This window comes from Hemitrygon akajei, chromosome 30, assembly GCF_048418815.1.
Source record: "Hemitrygon akajei chromosome 30, sHemAka1.3, whole genome shotgun sequence".
NCBI lineage: Eukaryota > Metazoa > Chordata > Chondrichthyes > Myliobatiformes > Dasyatidae > Hemitrygon > Hemitrygon akajei.
In genome coordinates this window covers 14,231,001-14,247,460 of record NC_133153.1, presented here as the reverse complement: position 1 = coordinate 14,247,460, position 16,460 = coordinate 14,231,001, and the positions used below count along the sequence as shown (strand labels likewise).

The window sequence follows — 16,460 nt, the reverse complement described above, 5'->3', positions numbered from 1 at the left end:
ATTTGCAGTTCCTATTTTCTTTCGCTATGTATCGTAAATCAAAACCCTTTATAGTTTTTAATGTAATGGCCAGAAAGTGAGAGGGGGCGCTGGGGATGTGGACTGGGAGGCAAGGGGGCGGTAACCCAAAAAAGTTTGGGAACCACTGCCCTAGAAAGATACATATCGGTCATTTATTCAGATACATAGCGATAATTCCCTGGAAGAATATTTTATCGATTAGCATCGACTCTTGAGTGTTTAATACATTGGAAAATAAACCGTGACGAGTGTTGGTTACAAATAACCTATTATTGTGGATTTATTTAGTTACTTTTTTAAAACTTCAGGTATACCCCCCCCCCCCCCCCCACCCCACCCCACCCAGCGCGCTGCTTGAAGAGTTAACTGCCTTGCTCCTGAATGTGTCGTTTTCTTGGCGAGCTGTTCCTGATCCGAATATTTTGGCTTCTCGAAGAGAAGCTGGGAGTCGGGCTGCACTTTCTGCAATACTTCGGAGCTGGCGGGAGGCAAAGGAGGACGGGTCTGTGCAGTAACACACACCCACCCAACCTCCGGATCCACTCCACCGCAACACTGTGCGAGCGCACGGTTTGAAGACTCGTCCCGGGACTTTGCAGCTAAGCTCGCAGTTCAGTGGAGTCGGTGCAGAGCAACCGCGCGTCTCCCCTGATAAAGACAGAATCTCCAAGTGACAGTGTGCCGGTGGGAGAATTACTTTTGCACTGTGCATCAATAATTCGGATGCGGCTGCTAGTTAGTAATCCACTCTACGTGAAGTTCCCAAAGTTAATACATTGGTGGGGACAGGTTCTAATTGCATTGAAGGGTAAGATTTTAAATTTCGCGAGATTTGGATATGGATATCCAGAATATATTGACGCTTTCTCGGTAGCCGGCTGACCTCTGAGATTTATTGCTCGAGTTGATGGCTTTTAATCCTGTGCATATTTTACGCGTTCAGGAAATTTAAATGTTTAAATTAATCGGGTTGTTTACAATACATCAGAAAGGTTGGCTCAGCGTTTTGAAACTTCGCGAGTACTTTACAATCTATCCTTTGCTTTATTGGTGCACGCGTTATAAACGAACACCTTATGAAAGCGAGAGGGAGCGCTCTTGATTGTTCTACCAGGCTTTGACAGCATATGTATTTTTTTTTCGCCAATTTAATCATCTGTGTGGTCGGCAAGCTCCATGTATGGCAAAAAAAAAAGTTTGGCTGGCCATACCTTGTCCGTGGTGCAATTTGGGAGTGAGACAAGCGCGCGTGCGTTTGCTTAAATGTGGTTATGTTTAATTGCAGATTAGTTGGACCCCGGAGTTGTGGGTATGAGGATATTCCAGCGGATACTCGTATATGTGCTTATAGCGTGCGTGTTTCCTTCGGTACAGGTAAGACCTCGCCAATTTAGCACCCGTATCCGATCTTTTGTAAAAATTACGTGCGTTATATGTGCATTTGGGTGTGATTGTTTATCACTGGAACACAATGTAAGATACTGATTTGCTTGCGAACGCGCATTGACTCAAAACGTGCAGAAATCAGCTAGTTTCAGTGTCATTGCGCCGGGACAGGTGGTCTGACGGTCAGCTGTTGCTGCTTTTAACATATAAGCAAGGTTGTTAAAAAAAAAGAAGAAACACTGGCAAACGAGCGTAGTTTGTGATTTTTCCAAGTGAGAGAAAGTTTAATGCTGGAACTTAAATATGTTACATCTTTTCCAGGATAAAGATAAATTAGGAAATGATAGATTTCCAAAACCACCTAGGATCACCGATACCCTATATTGTCATCTCTGGAGAGCGTTGAGTTTAAGGGCTTAGTTAGGTTTGCTGTGCGTTGCACATCTATAATGACTCTCCGATGTCTTGTAGGAACTGGAGCAGGTCACTTGGTCCCCAGAGTCCTTTATTGCCATTTACTTAAACCTTGGCTAATCTTTTGGCCACATTCCAATGAACCACATTTGCTTCATATCCTTAATAAAGTTTTAAAAAAACCTATCAATCTCAGATTTAAAATATTTCATTGATCGTCATTTGCAGAATTGTGTTTTTCAACTTTGCAGGAAGAAATATTTCTCACTTTCAGCCTTATAAAGGCTGGACGTCAATCCTAGAATTCCCCGGCCAGATGTGTTACCTTTTCAGTTGTTCCTGCCAATTTCTCCTAATATTATAAAGGCATTAAGTGTTCCCTTAATCTACATTCCAGGGAATAAAACACAATCTGTACAATTTAACACATGATATTATTTGGGCACACCTTTACTGCAGCCACTCAGGCTTAATGTATCTTCATTTGGCGTGGTACTCAGGATTTCTCAATGCTCTCTTTTTCTAGGCAGGGCTTTGTGTAGCTGCAGTGTAACTTCTATCCTTTGTTTTTACCTCGAAATCCAGCGGGCACAGATCCAGCAATTCACTTGTTATCTTCTCGTAATTTTGTGTTTTGTTGCGTTTGAGGTGTTGAGCTTCTTTTTGTCATTGGCTAACATGGACAGGTGGCATTCCTGTTTAATATAGTTAATTGGGACTCCATCACTGATCCTCCTAGGTACTACTGGGTCTAATCTGCCTTTTCAGGTCATCCACCGTTATAGTCCTTCTGCTACCCACACAACTTCCAAAGCGAGTGAATTTGATTGAATGGACCATCTAATGCTTGAGATGGCCCACACCTTCTGATTGTTTTACCCAGCTCCTCATCCCTCCCCACCAAATCCTGTCCCATTTTAGACTTGCACCCACAGTAACCTTCTCCAGCTATGTGTTCTGAGAGATGGCAATTAGACCAGACAGTGGAAAAGAAAATCCCTGTGACCACTCTGCTGTCAGACAGCTCATCCCATCAAAGGCTCTTTGCAAATATCCCTGTTCAGTCATTTGGAAACATTTGGAAATAATTTCAAGCGGTATTTATAGAAGTTAAATTATAACTGTTTTTGAATGACATTTAGTCAATGTAAACTAAAGGTAAAAAAAGTATCCCTTGTCTGTTTAATAAAGGTCAGCGAGCTCTCTTAACTGAATGTAGTTGTGCTGAATGAGCCAGCTTTGGATAGTGTAAGACTGAGGGAGCAGGGAGGAAGTGCGTCTGGGCAGTTTGTTAAGTCCAGGGGTGAAGTTGATGTTCAGGTGTGTATACTGTTGAAGTTCAGCATGTACTGTGGTTCTCTGTAGAACTACTGGATGTCCTTCAGTGTGACCCAGTTCAGTGAATTTGCCTTGGGTTTCATGAACTTCAGCTTTACTTTCCACAGTTATGGGAGACTTTTTGACATGCCTTTAGGGGATCTTTATAAAGAACATCCAAACATATCCTTGGCTATTAGTTTAATCACTGATTTTGTGTGAATTAATCATCTGTACAAGCATGGCGTAACCTTTACAAATCTATGCTGACTTGTAATGATCAGGTGATGATCAGTTTCTCAAGGTGTTCAGTTACCTTATCCTTAATTATAGACTCTGCTCATTTCCTGATAGCAGATGTTAGCCTAATTTGTTTATAATTCCCTGATTTCTCTGTCCCTCTTTCACTTTTCTTAAATAACGAAACATTGGGTCTATTTCCTCATTATGGAACTGTTGCCAAATCTATTAAACTTGGCATGCAACTTACCAATATGCACCCTTTAATTTTTACATTGCATTTTTGCTTTAATTTGATGCTTTAGTATCCTGGGATAGATACCACCTGCTTTTGGAGATTTGGCCCCCTTCACTGCTGCTACTTTCTTCACTATTATTAATCTGCTTGTAATTTAGCCATGTCCCCTATTCTTGACTCAGTATTAGTTTGCTTGGAGTGTCTAACTGGTAAATTCAGCAAAAGATCTGATGCAAGATAATTAATCATACTGAAATGTTTTAGTGCATTACATATCTGATTTTGTTCAACCTACGCCTGTTGTGATTTTAAGATTTTGTGTTACTTTGATCTGATGCTGCACACCCTCTTTTAGCACCTGCACTGTGCATCCAATGGTGGGAGGTGGCAGCAGCAAGTTATTAAACTGACTGCCCACTGTTTTATAACTTGACTGTCGTGGAGCATTGCACCTGTGCCATTAATGAATATGCAGGACTCCACACTCGGGTACAGGGATTCTTGAAGGTACCCAGCAGTTTTTGAAGTACAATTACTTGCAACGCAGGGATGGAAGTTAATCACACGACAGTAACATTGGCCAATAACATACTGACCCACACTTTTTTTCTGGGTGGATGAACTGGAGCCCTTGTAGGAAACCCGTTCAGTCATAGATAAAGGTGCAAACTGTGCACAAACACTACCCAGGGTCAGAAGTGAGGCCGGCTTGTTGGGATTTTTGAGGTAGCAGTCCTCACTTCTGCATCATTGCCATTCAAAGTCAGTACTTTGCATTATTTGTAGTTGGATAATACAGTTAGGAAAAAAAATACTTTTCAAAGTAACTTTGTAGTACTTGTGCAAGTTTAATTTGCACTGTGAACTGTGATAAATTAGAACTGTGTGTTTAATGAATTGATGCAAAGCTGCAATTGTCTTGCTGAAGTCAGTGCAGCTACCTTTATTTAAAAGAGCTCTAGGTAGGAATCCAGTGCCACAAGTGATTAGGAGCTGGAGCCGGGCAACATTGTTGTACTGAACTTCTAACACTTGGCCCCTCTGTAACTCTCAGCTAGAAATGCTGTGTTCTCAAATTACCTTTAACATGCACACTTTAAAAAAAAATCTGCAAGTTCTAATTGAAGAATGCATAAACTGAAGGAATTGAAGTACTGCATTTACAATACCCAACTTCCAAACTAATAAATTCTGAGGAACCAATCAATCAAACTAATGCGTATTGTGAGGGTAATTCATAGAAAGGAACTAACTCTCCAGTATGAGTAGCTGAGGCAAAAGAAAATGAGACTCAAAAAAGAACTAAGATGCAGTGGGGAGAAAGCAAAGGTTAAACTGATGGGGTGGGTGAAGAAAAGGTGGGAGAACACTGTGTGAAACATGAATGCCACCAAATTTCAGCTGGGCTGAATTACTGGTTTGGCGTTATCTAATCTATCTAAGTTGCCTGTAACTTCTTTGCTGATTTTTGTCTTGCTTTTTCCCTTCCCGTTCATCATTTAATCTGCATAAGAACCAAAGCATGTACATGTATCTTCATCTGTGAAAATATTACGGTAGAAAATATTAAAGTGGGTTTGTTCATGTTTCTGTCTGGTACCCAGAGATTTAAATGGATATATCCTAGGTGCCAGGTGTTTCCAGTAGCTGGAAAAGTTCTGCCTCTGAGAGATATCACAGCAGATGCAGCTTGTAATCCTCTTGCTGTAGAACAGGCTGCGTGACACTGAAAGAGTACAGGTGTCCCCTGATTTACGAAAGTTTGCTTTACACCACTTCGCTTTTACGAAAGACTTACATTAGTACCTGATTTTGCTAATGAAAAGAAATCCGAAGATTTATGAAAAAAGGTGCTCGCTTTAAACTTGTGTTTACCCCGAGAATGACTACCATGACCGTGAACCTTGCACGGGCAGGTGTGTGCGCATGCGTGTACGTGCTGATTTTTTTTTTCTACAAATCGGTTTTGGCTAAATCTTCCGGATTCTGGTAAGTGAAACTACACTGTACATACATCATTTCTACTTTATATAGGCTGTATATTTATCATATCATTCCTGATTTTACAATATGTTAGTGTTATTTTAGGCTTTATGTGCTATTTAGTATGACTTGGTAGGTTATTTTTTGGGTCTGGGAACGCTCAAAGTTTCCCCCCATAAATTAATGGTAATTGCTTCTTCGCTTTATGCCGTTTCAGCTTATGAAAGGTTTCATAGGAATGCTCTACTTTCAGATAGCGGGGGAAACCTGTACTAGGAATGGAAATCTCTTTATTTTAGTGATAGGTCTTTCACTTCATTTATTGATCTATATTGTTAACTGTAATACCAAGAAATAGTCTGTGAATGTTTGCCGCAATTTAGAGGTTCGAACAACAAAGGAAGTCTTTTAATATTGTTTGCTACTTAAATAACTTTGAGCTTGTGTTGTTAGTATTTTTTTGCAGTGGAAGATGTCCCAAGTCTAAGATATTTGAGGTATGACATCGCAATTAGAGGGTGTCTGCGAGATCCATACTTAAGCAGCAAGGTAGTTAGCCTTGCTTGCTCACAGTCCGAGCATCCCTGGTTCAGTGCTGATCTTTGCTGTCAGTGTGGAGTTCCCACATTCTCCCAGTATGGGTTTCTTACCACATCTCAAAGAAGTGCTAATTTGTTAGGGTAATTGCCCCGAGTGGAGGTGGGTGTCAGGAGAGTAGGGAAGGTGTTAATGCAGGGATTCTCAACCTTTTCTGTGCCATGGACCTCCTACCATTAACTGATGGATGGTGGAGCACATGTTGGGAGCCCTGAGTTAATGGGTTTACAGGGAACTAAATGGAGAATGAGATTACTTTTGAGCTTCATGGACTTGATGAACCAAATGGACCCTTGTATTGTAAGGAGAAAGGAGATGAAATGTGACAGTTGGTGATCTTGGAGACCTGGCAGTGAGGTGAGTCCTCTCTCAGCAATGCGTCACCAACTGCGCAACCCTGCTCTGTACCAGCCTCACTCAGAGCTGCATAGTCGGAGTGTAGGTTTAAAAAAAAAGTAAAGTTCCTCTGCACGCTATGTTTGATGCATTGAGCACAACCTTGCTGTTTCTTTAGCGTTTGTTTTATGAGGCGGAGTCGCTAGTTCGAATCTCAACCCAGCACAGATGGAAAGTGTGCAAAGAGCCGGCTGGATTCGAACCCGGGACCACTCGCCCCAATGTCTGGTGCGGATGCCACTACACCACCAGAGTGAAGAAATCAAAGTCAATTTATTATCAAAGTATGTTTATGTCACCATCTACTACCTAGGGATTCATTTTCTTACAGATATGACAAGAAATTAAGGAAATACAATAGAATTTATTAAAAACGTTAGATAAAGACTGGCAAACAAGAAATTACAAAAAGAAACAACCTTAGTATTCTTGTAGTTAAAGTAATGATTAGGCTGTAATAGGATCATGGTCAACATCTGTAGCTCCTCTGTATAGGCGATATTAATGTTATTAGGGAGGTTTTGATGGAATGATGGATCAAATTAAACACATATGATGTGATTACTGCAGCATCTGGCTGAATGATAATATTTATATGGCTTCAGCTTTTTTCCCTATTGTTGATCTCCGTCACTGTTCCCATTTTTTTTCTGATCATAAAAATATCCTAAGGAAATTTAGTTGTTTATTTTTTTCAACACATTTTTGCTTGAAACAGCACTTCTAAATTTACACAACTATTTTAAGTGAAAGGCATTTGCCACTTCAAATATGAAGGATGTTTTCAATTCCATGGAAGTGCAGTAGCACCCACTAGATGTGTAAAGTTTGATTATATATGGTTTATCTTAAATTTCTTTCAGAAGAAATGTTTGTTGATGTGAAATACTTTTGGGTTGTTGGCTTCTTGCTTGTAAATTCCGGAAACAGCAGGAACTCATTAAAATGAATGTGTATTGGACCTCATACGCATCATTTAAAACTATAAACTTTAGCTATTCTTTTGGTAATGTTAATGATTAGCTATTTATTGAAGTGGCACTCAGATGAATCTTTAGTTGCAATATAGTTTTCAATTTCCTTCCAACCGTTTGGCTTGTTTAAAATGTGCATGCCTGAGGCAGATGTAATAGCACCAGGGGAATTTCGCCTTGCATCTGATATGATGTTAACGTCACTGTGATGGTCACCAAAATTCCAGGCTATGGAAGCAGTTCTACTTTGATTCCTTCACAAATTTCAGTAACAACCTGAGAAAGATAGCCATGGAAGAGGAAAAGTAACATCAGATCTATCGGTACGATAGACTCTATTCAGTGCTTTTTTTTTGAAGAATCAGTACTTCAAAAATGCAATATTAAATATCAGTGTGCACAATAGTTGTAACTTAAACCTGCATTTACTCTGTGCTGTGCAAGCTGGTCTTTTCTCCAGTGTTTGGATATCTTGTGCTGTGGCTCACATCTGAGGATCGAATTGTTTAGAACTGTGGTGCGTTGTGATTTTTGTTGTTTGGCTAGCTGATTGCAATAACGTTGTAAGTCTACCTAACCTAAGTTGCCCAGATGAATTTTTGATGAATTTGAGGATGTTGGTAATTCATTCATTAAATATATTTAATGAATGAATTGTTCAAGACCAGAAGATATAGGATTGGGATGAACTAGGTATTAAGTGTTTTTGGGACCTGTTTGTCTCAGGGTCTTTCACTTCATTTGACCAATTGTTAACTAAATTTGCACTGCCAAAAACACATTTTTACAGATACCTTCAAATTAGAGATTTCTTACATTCCCAATTAACTACTTTTTCTGTAGGTCCTGATAAAAATTTACTGGACGATCTTTTAAATTTAAAACCTTTTGTTAATGGCTCTATTACCGGTATCTATAACTTGTTGATTGATTCTAGACAAGACTTTTTAGATAAAATAAAAAAAAGTTTGGGAGGATGACCTAAATTGTCAGATTTCTGATGAAAGATGGAATAAAATTCTTAAACGGGTTAATAAATCATCTTTCTGTGCTCGTCATTCCCTTCTACAATTTAAAGTGGTTTGTAGAGCTTGCATCTCTAAACAGAAGCTGTCCAGTTTTTATCTGAAGGTTTCTCCATTTTGTAATAAATGCAACTCTGCTGATGCCTCTTTAATTCATATGTTTTGGTTTTGTCCTAAAATTGAAAAGTTTTGGCGGGAAGTATTCCATACCTTCTCACAACTTTTTAGGGTCCAATTTGACCCAAATCCCCTTACCGCCTTGTTTGGTATTATTGCAAATGAAGATATAACTTTAAATACTCCTAACCTACAGGTTTCAGTTTTTACCTTTCTTTTAGCAAGGAGAGCAATCTTGCTTAAATGGAAGGAGTCTACCCCTCCTACACATCTTCAATGGCTACATGATATTATGTCTTACTTAAATTTAGAGAAGATCCGCTGCTCAGTCTTAAATTCGAAACAAACTTTTTATGATATCTGGGGACCCTTCCTAAATTACTTTTCCAATTTATGAAGCTTAACAGTGCACAGACTTTTATGTATATTTTTATCTTCTCTTAAGTGAATGTCTTTTTTTTCTAATTATCCATTATCATCCATCAGCTTTTTTCTTTGGTAGTGGGTAGGGGGTTGACTTATTTTAATATAAAAAATTTCCTTCATGATGTATGACCTATCTTTAAATTTTTGATTATGGAGTGGTATACCTTTATGTGATGTGCTATAACATTTTGATCAATTTTATTACAATATATGAATGTACACACTTTATGTTGAGATGTATCTATGTGTTGCACTCTGTAAATCTTGTTTTTTCTTCTGAATAAAAATACCGTAAAAGAAGAAGATACAGGAGCAGAACACGGTCATTTGGCCCACCAAATATGCTCCACTGTTTCAACATGGCTGATCTATTTTCCCTCTCAGCCCCAGTCTCCAGCCTCCTCCCCGTATCCCTTCACGCCCTGACTAACCAAGAATCTATCAGCGTCTGCCTTAAGTATACCCAATGATTTGGCCTCTGCAGCTGCCTGCAGCAGTAAATTCCACAGATACACCGCTCTCTGGCTAAAGGAATTCCTCCTCATCTCTGTTCTAATAGATAGATATACTTTATTGATCCCAAAGAGAACTAGTGTCACAGTGGCATTACAGGTGCACAGAGAAATAGAATTTAAAAATAAGTTACCACAAGCATTCTAACAGGAGGAGGTCCTCACCTCCCCGGCTATAGGTTGAGTCATTATAGAGCCTAATGGCTGAGGGTAAGAATGACTTCATGTAGCGCTCTTTGAAGCAGCACCATTGTCTTAGTCTTAAATTATTAAAAGTGCTCCTCTGTTCAATCAAGATGGCATGCAGAGGGTGAGAAACATTGTCCAGAATTGCCAGGATTTTCCATAGGGTCTTTTGTTCTACCACAGCCTCCAGTGTGTCCAGTTTGACTCCTATAACAGAACCAGATTTTCTAATCAGTTTATTGAGCCTGTTGGCATCACCTGTATTGATGCCGTTGCCCCAGCACACCACCGCATAGAAGACTGTACAGGTAACCGCAGACTGGTAGAACATGTGAAGGAGAGGCCTGCATACTTTAAAGAACCTCGGAAGTAGAAGCAACTCTGACCATCTGTGTTGGTGCTCTACTCAAATCAGTCATCCAGGTGCACCCCCAGGTACTTGTAGGTCCTCACCACATCCACATCCTCACAATCATTAGAAACAGGGAGCAGTGCAGGCATATTCTTCCTAAAGTCCATGACCATCTCCTTTGTCTTACTGATGTTGAGCTGCAGATGATTCAGCTTGCACCATTTGACAAAGTCCTCCACCAGGGCCCTGTATTCATCCTTCCATCCTCCCTTTTTATACCAAACTATTGCTGAGTCATCAGAGAATTTCTGCGGATGACATGACTCAGTGTTGTATCTAAAGTCCGAGGTATACAGGGTAACCAGGAAGGGAGCCAATACAATCCCCTGTGGGGCCCCCGTGCTGCTTATAACTACATCTGACACACAGGTCTGAAGCCGCACATACTGTGGTTTGTCAGTCAGGTAGTCCATTATCCTGGATGCAATGGAAGTGCCAATCTGCATTGATCAGAGCTTTCCCACCAGCAGTGAGGGCTATATGGTATTGAATGCACTTAAGAAATCAAAAAACATAGTCCTCACAGTGCTGTCCGGCTTATCCAAATGGGAGGAGGCTGTGTTCAGCAGGTAGATGACAGCATCGTCAACTCCAGTGTGCTCCAAGTAGGCAAACTGCAGAGGATCAGGGGCTGATCTGACCTTAGGTAAGAGGTTAGCCAGGACCAGCCTCTCTGGAGTCTTCATGATGTGTCAGTTCAGGGCCACTGGACGGTAGTCATTCAAGACTTTCAGTTGGCCCTTCTTGGGTACTGGAACCACACATGATGTATTCCACATGGTCGAGACTCAGATTGAAAATGCACTGGAGAACTCTACACAACTGCTCAGCACACCCCTTCAGGACCTCTGCGTTCACACCATCCGGTCTCAATGCTTTGCCATGTCCAAGTTTCCCCAGAGCCCTTCTCACTGGCTCAGTAGTGAAGGTTAAGTCCATGATGACTGGGGAGTTGATGGAAGGTGGGGGCCGGGGAGGTGAAGATTGGGACAATAGGAGATGGAGCTACAGAAGCTGACCATGATCCTATTACAGTCTGATCATTGCTTCAAGAGGGGAAAAAATTAATAGTGGAAGTACTTAGCAGGCAAAGCAGCATCTGAAGAGAGGAAACTGAGGAGAATTAATCCAGTTGGATCTGGCCCATTCTCCATGGTTTCTGTCTGTCTACATTTGCTTGGCTGAGAAGTGGAGGGTAGATTGAGCTGAACCATTGCACCTAAAAGTCACCTGGTAATGTCTGGATGAGTAAATCACAGAAGGCTTACTACTGTGGCCCAGAATATTTAGATTGGTGCAGTAGTTTGCTCTTCTATGAAGCTATTTAATAGTTCTCTCTGCCTTGTATTCACTTTGAGAGTTATCATCATGTGGAATTCCTGCATCTGTGTAAAACAAGGGCCCAGTCTTGATTGCTTTCTGTCAGCTGTTGTCTAGTGAGCTAAAAATGGATTCTCTTTGGATGTTGGCTTGCCTCTTTGAGTTCTGTACCAGTCAAAGCTGAATGTAGGTCATCTGATCTCCTGATTCACCCCTGAGGTCAGTAGTTCAAGTTTAATTGTCATTCATACCCATGAATACAGCTAAATGAAGTGGCGTTACTCTGGAGCCAAAGTGCAGAAGTCAATACCAGCAATCATACACAGTGCAAGGCACTGGTAAGATGTCAGTAAAATACAGGCACACAAACAAACACAGTTCAAGACCCCGAGTCCAGGAATGTTGCTGCTGTCTGCAGTCAAACAAATACAGCTTTTCTTCTGCTGAGTGAACATGGGGGTGGGAGGTTTGGTGGCAGCCCCGTCTCCAGCTTGGATGTGATGCCATACCGCCTCCAATAGAGCACACCAACTTGCCCACGCCCCTCCCGGGCAGCTGTAAACTGGTGACTCTGCAGCGTGAGGCCCAGTGCTCACTCTGACCAATACCGTGCATCTCCGTTTGAAATGGAGCGCAATTGTGAATGGATAGGTCATCAATGAGTTATATAAAAATAAAGACAAATTATCTCTACTTACCTATGTCAGTAATTCTATTACGCCAAGGTCCATCCTGCTGATCAGTAATAGCTAAGATCTTGCCATTGGCTTTGTATACCTCTGCTTTGTCTTCTCAAAATTAATTGCCTTTCATTTTTTTTTCCAGGATTAAGTTCAACCTTACTATCTATATTGTTTTGAAACCAAGAACTAAACCACCAGTGCCCTCATTGTCAACATCACTATTTTCATGTCATCTCCAGACAAGTAACTTATGCTTTCTATATGGTGGGAAAGCCAAGGATGAGCCACTATATCTGTTTGGGGAAACCAAATTTTCTAATTCACTTCAACTGGGCCTCTTATAATTTTATACATCTTTTTATGACTCCCCTTGGTTTGGCAAAAATGGGAGGTAACTGAGTCTGACTGCATCGACACAATATTTGGTTTATTGGATTATTTTGTTGCTTTCTGGTTCGAGAAATAATCCATCTCAAATGAAGAATGTGAGCATGGATGAGAAAGTCAAGCAGAAGTAAACAGTGTCTGTCATCAGTGAGATTGCAGAAAGGAGCATCGTAACTCAAGGCTTGCTTACTGCCTGTCCCGCTGCTGGTGTTTACGGCAGCAATGGAGGTCCTCCACCTCTGCTGATGCTCGCTGCTTCCTTCATCGTGTCAGTAGCTTCCTCTCTGTTTTCACTACTGTCAGTCGTGCAAGTCCCATGTGGAGACTCGGGAATACTCTTCATTGCTCTCTGCATAGCTATTTTGTTTTACCGGTCAGGGTTGGTAGCTCAGAGCTAAAACCCTGCATCTGGAGGACTGGTGGGCCACTCTTAGTCTGGCCTGTATCCTTTGACCTGTTTGGCATGGGAGACCCCACCAAGAGCCAAAGCCAGCTTGGCTGTCAGGATCACTGAGGCATGCTGGCCTCCAAACCATGACATTGCTAAAGGCTTAAAGTGTTAGAAAAATAGTTATAATGTCTGACCTCAGAAAGAAGTATAGCATTCACAAGGACTTTTACCAAAATAGGAGAGAAAAAGCTCTTAAATCCTGAAATAATTCTGGAAAACGCAGAAGTAATTTTTTTCCCATTATATCATTTTATTAACATTGCTTGAGTATGAACACACATGCCACTGATTATGAGCATCTGTCCCTTAATTCTGCACAAGTTTTGTTTTGGTAGGGACATTTTTTCTTATATTAGTAGGCTATAAAATGTAATCACTACCCTTTGGGATTTGCATTGGAAGAGTCAGAACCACTAACTCGATTTTTTTTCCTCATATTTTTCTTTTTTCTCTCTGTTCGCATTAATTCCATTTGCACTTACCCACAGAAGGTTTATTGGATCTTCCACAGCAGCTTTCTGTAAATTAGGGAGTCAACATTGGCATCCTCTCCAAGGGGTTTCAGATTAGTATGAGCACAATAAGTAATTATTTGGAAAACTTTTACTAATCTTGGAGAACGATCATTAATAGACCTGACCATCATTCCCATGCTCAATTATACCTCGTCTGTTTGCAGTCGATCTACCCTCCTGGCCCAAATTTTCATAGACACATGTGACTGGGCATAGCTTAAATACCATCTATAAATTTGCTGCTGATACAACCATTGTTGGTAGAATCTCAGATGGAGACGAGATGGCGTACAGGAGCGAGATGTGCCAACTAGTGGAATGGTGTTGCAGCAACAACCTTGCACTCAACGTCAGTAAGACGAAATAGTTGATTGTGGACCTCAGGAAGGGTAAGACAAAGGAACACAGACCAATCCTCATAGAGGGAACAGAAGTGGAGAGAGTGAGCATTTCCAAGTTCCTGGGTGTCAAGATCTCCAAGGACCTAATCGATGGAGTTATAAAGACAGCGACTATGCTTCATTAGGAGTTTGAAGATTTTTGGTATGTCAACAAATACTCAAAAACTTCTATAGTTGTACCGTGGAGAGCATTCTGACAGTCTGCATCACTGTTTGGTATGGGGGGGGGGGGTGGGCCTACTGCACAGGACCAAAAGAAGCTGCAGAGGGTTGTAAATTTAGTTGGCTCCATTTTTGGGTACTATCCTACAAAGTACCCAGGACATAGTTAAGGAATGGTGTCTCAGAAAGGCAGTGTCCATTATTAAGGATCACCAGCACCCAGGGCATGCCCTTTTCTCACTGTTACCATCAGGTAGGAGGTACAGAAGCCTGAAGGCACACACTCTGCGATTCAGGAATAGCTTCTTTCCCTCTGCCATCCAATTCCTAAATGGACATTGAATCTATGAACACTACCTCACTTTTTCAATATATATTTTTGCTTTTTGCACAATTTTTAATCTATTCAGTACACATATACTGTAATTAATTTACTTATTTTTCCCCCCCTATGAAAAGTATTTACTTCGCTTGGAAGTTCGCGTATTTTATTGTTTTACAACATGCAATCACAATTTGGCTTTGATGACACTGATCAACAGAAACAGAGATGCACTTTAATAAAAGGATAGTTATATATATATTGTAATAAAAGGATATGCCTTCCTCCTTTTCCTTAAGGCTGAATTGGATTGTGGATCCCTTGTTGGATCAAAGATAGCTCTGGAAATGAGCTAACAGTTTTTGAACCCCCCCCCCCCCAATTTTTTGTTGCAGTTTGTCAACAAGATTACCTGCTATGTGTTTGACATACACCATGTCCAGGATTGTTCTGCACAATTGAAACTTCCAGGTCAGGCATCTTATACAACTACTGCTTCAAAGACCTAAGTTCCATCCTGAATTTTGGTGCTGTCTTTGTGGAGTTTGCATGTTCTCCTTCTGACTGCAAGGATTCCCTCTTGTGATCTGGTTTCCAATGACATGTGGTTTGGTAAGTTAAATGGCCACTGTAAATTACCTCTAGTATGTAGAACCTGGATGAATTTTCACAAATAATACAGAAAATAAACAGTAGGATTAATGTAAATAAGGGGTTGATGGTCAATGTAAACAGGGTGGGATGAATGGCCTGATTCTGTGCTTGTTTGGTTTCATGGTTCTCTATGACCGTGCAATGCAGTGCTCATAGCATTTCCATTCACCAATAGAGAACAGGCCATCATTGAGCAGTTCAGATTCTGAACCACCAAATATGAGACCGTTCAAGTCATTATCCACTCAGGAAAAGAAAATGAGATAAAGCGCAAGAAAGAAAGATATTGCAAGCAGAGAGTGAGGACTTGGAGATAGAGAAACTAGAACAAAATTTTACTTTTTAATGCAACATTTATAAAAATCTGAAATAAAAACAAAATAGTGGGTTATGGGCTGTGTAGGAGGGAAGGGTTACATTTATCATGGAGTTGGTTTATAAAGGTCAGCACCTTATCATGGGCTGAAGGGCCTGTACTTTGCTGTACTGCTCTATGTTCTAAAATACAGGTATAACCCTCTCACCGGGCTCGTTCGTTAACTTTGCTAACAGCCGCATGACTCATTGGTGAGGCCATCTTCAATAAACAAAATACATTTAGGGTTGGTATGATTTGGGGTTCAACCAAACAGAGATAACAGAATGTTCATTAAAGGACCTTGATTTGAGTGAATGCTTTGAAAATACCGCCATTACAAAGTTATCGGTAGCCCAGAAATAACATTGTATGCCAGCCTAAGATTATAAAGAAGGTACATTTACCAAATTCTCAACTTCAACAAACAGTTGCAGGAAAAAAAAAGAAAAGAACAATAAAAGGGTCCATTACAGTTAAACTGGTCCAATGTGCACATAACATTGGAGCTAATATTGAGGTAGTTGGGGGTACATCTCTTTACTCACGTGCTGGACCTGCGGTCTGTGTGAAGGTGCCCGCCACATTCCAAACTCCCCTTGAAGACTAACGCGAATGAACTGGCTCTCTCTGAAGTATTGGCCTTTCCTTCTTGGAGTCATTCATCTGCACAAAGCACTCTCAATGGGGACTCTCTTTCCAAAGGCGTGCTGCAGCATCTTCCCTTGTCCCCTGCTCCACGGCTCCCGCCAAAAGACTTTAAATTGGACTACGGTCCTTCAGAAAACACTCCCCCACAGCTCCCTAGAGCCTTCCCTCACAGCACATAATCCTGATTGGCTGGCACACATTCCTAATTTGGGCAACGTTGTTCTTTATTTTAGCCGAAGCCAAAACACATCATGGCAGACTGCTTTTAAAGAAAACTGCTGATACAATCTACCCCACAGCATAGCAGAAATTTTA

The 16,460-nt window shown here is 40.9% G+C and overlaps 1 protein-coding gene across 1 annotated transcript in view; it reads left to right on the top strand.

The window, feature by feature from the left end:
* The first annotated feature begins 519 nt into the window (after window positions 1-519).
* The window catches only part of adamtsl3 (ADAMTS-like 3), a 726,995-nt gene continuing 711,054 nt past the window's right edge, over window positions 520-16,460 (top strand). Inside the window, 2 exon segments of the mRNA XM_073033006.1 lie at window positions 520-829; window positions 1,307-1,395. Of these exon segments, the coding sequence (XP_072889107.1) occupies window positions 1,333-1,395 (63 nt within the window). The 5' untranslated portion in view covers window positions 520-829; window positions 1,307-1,332.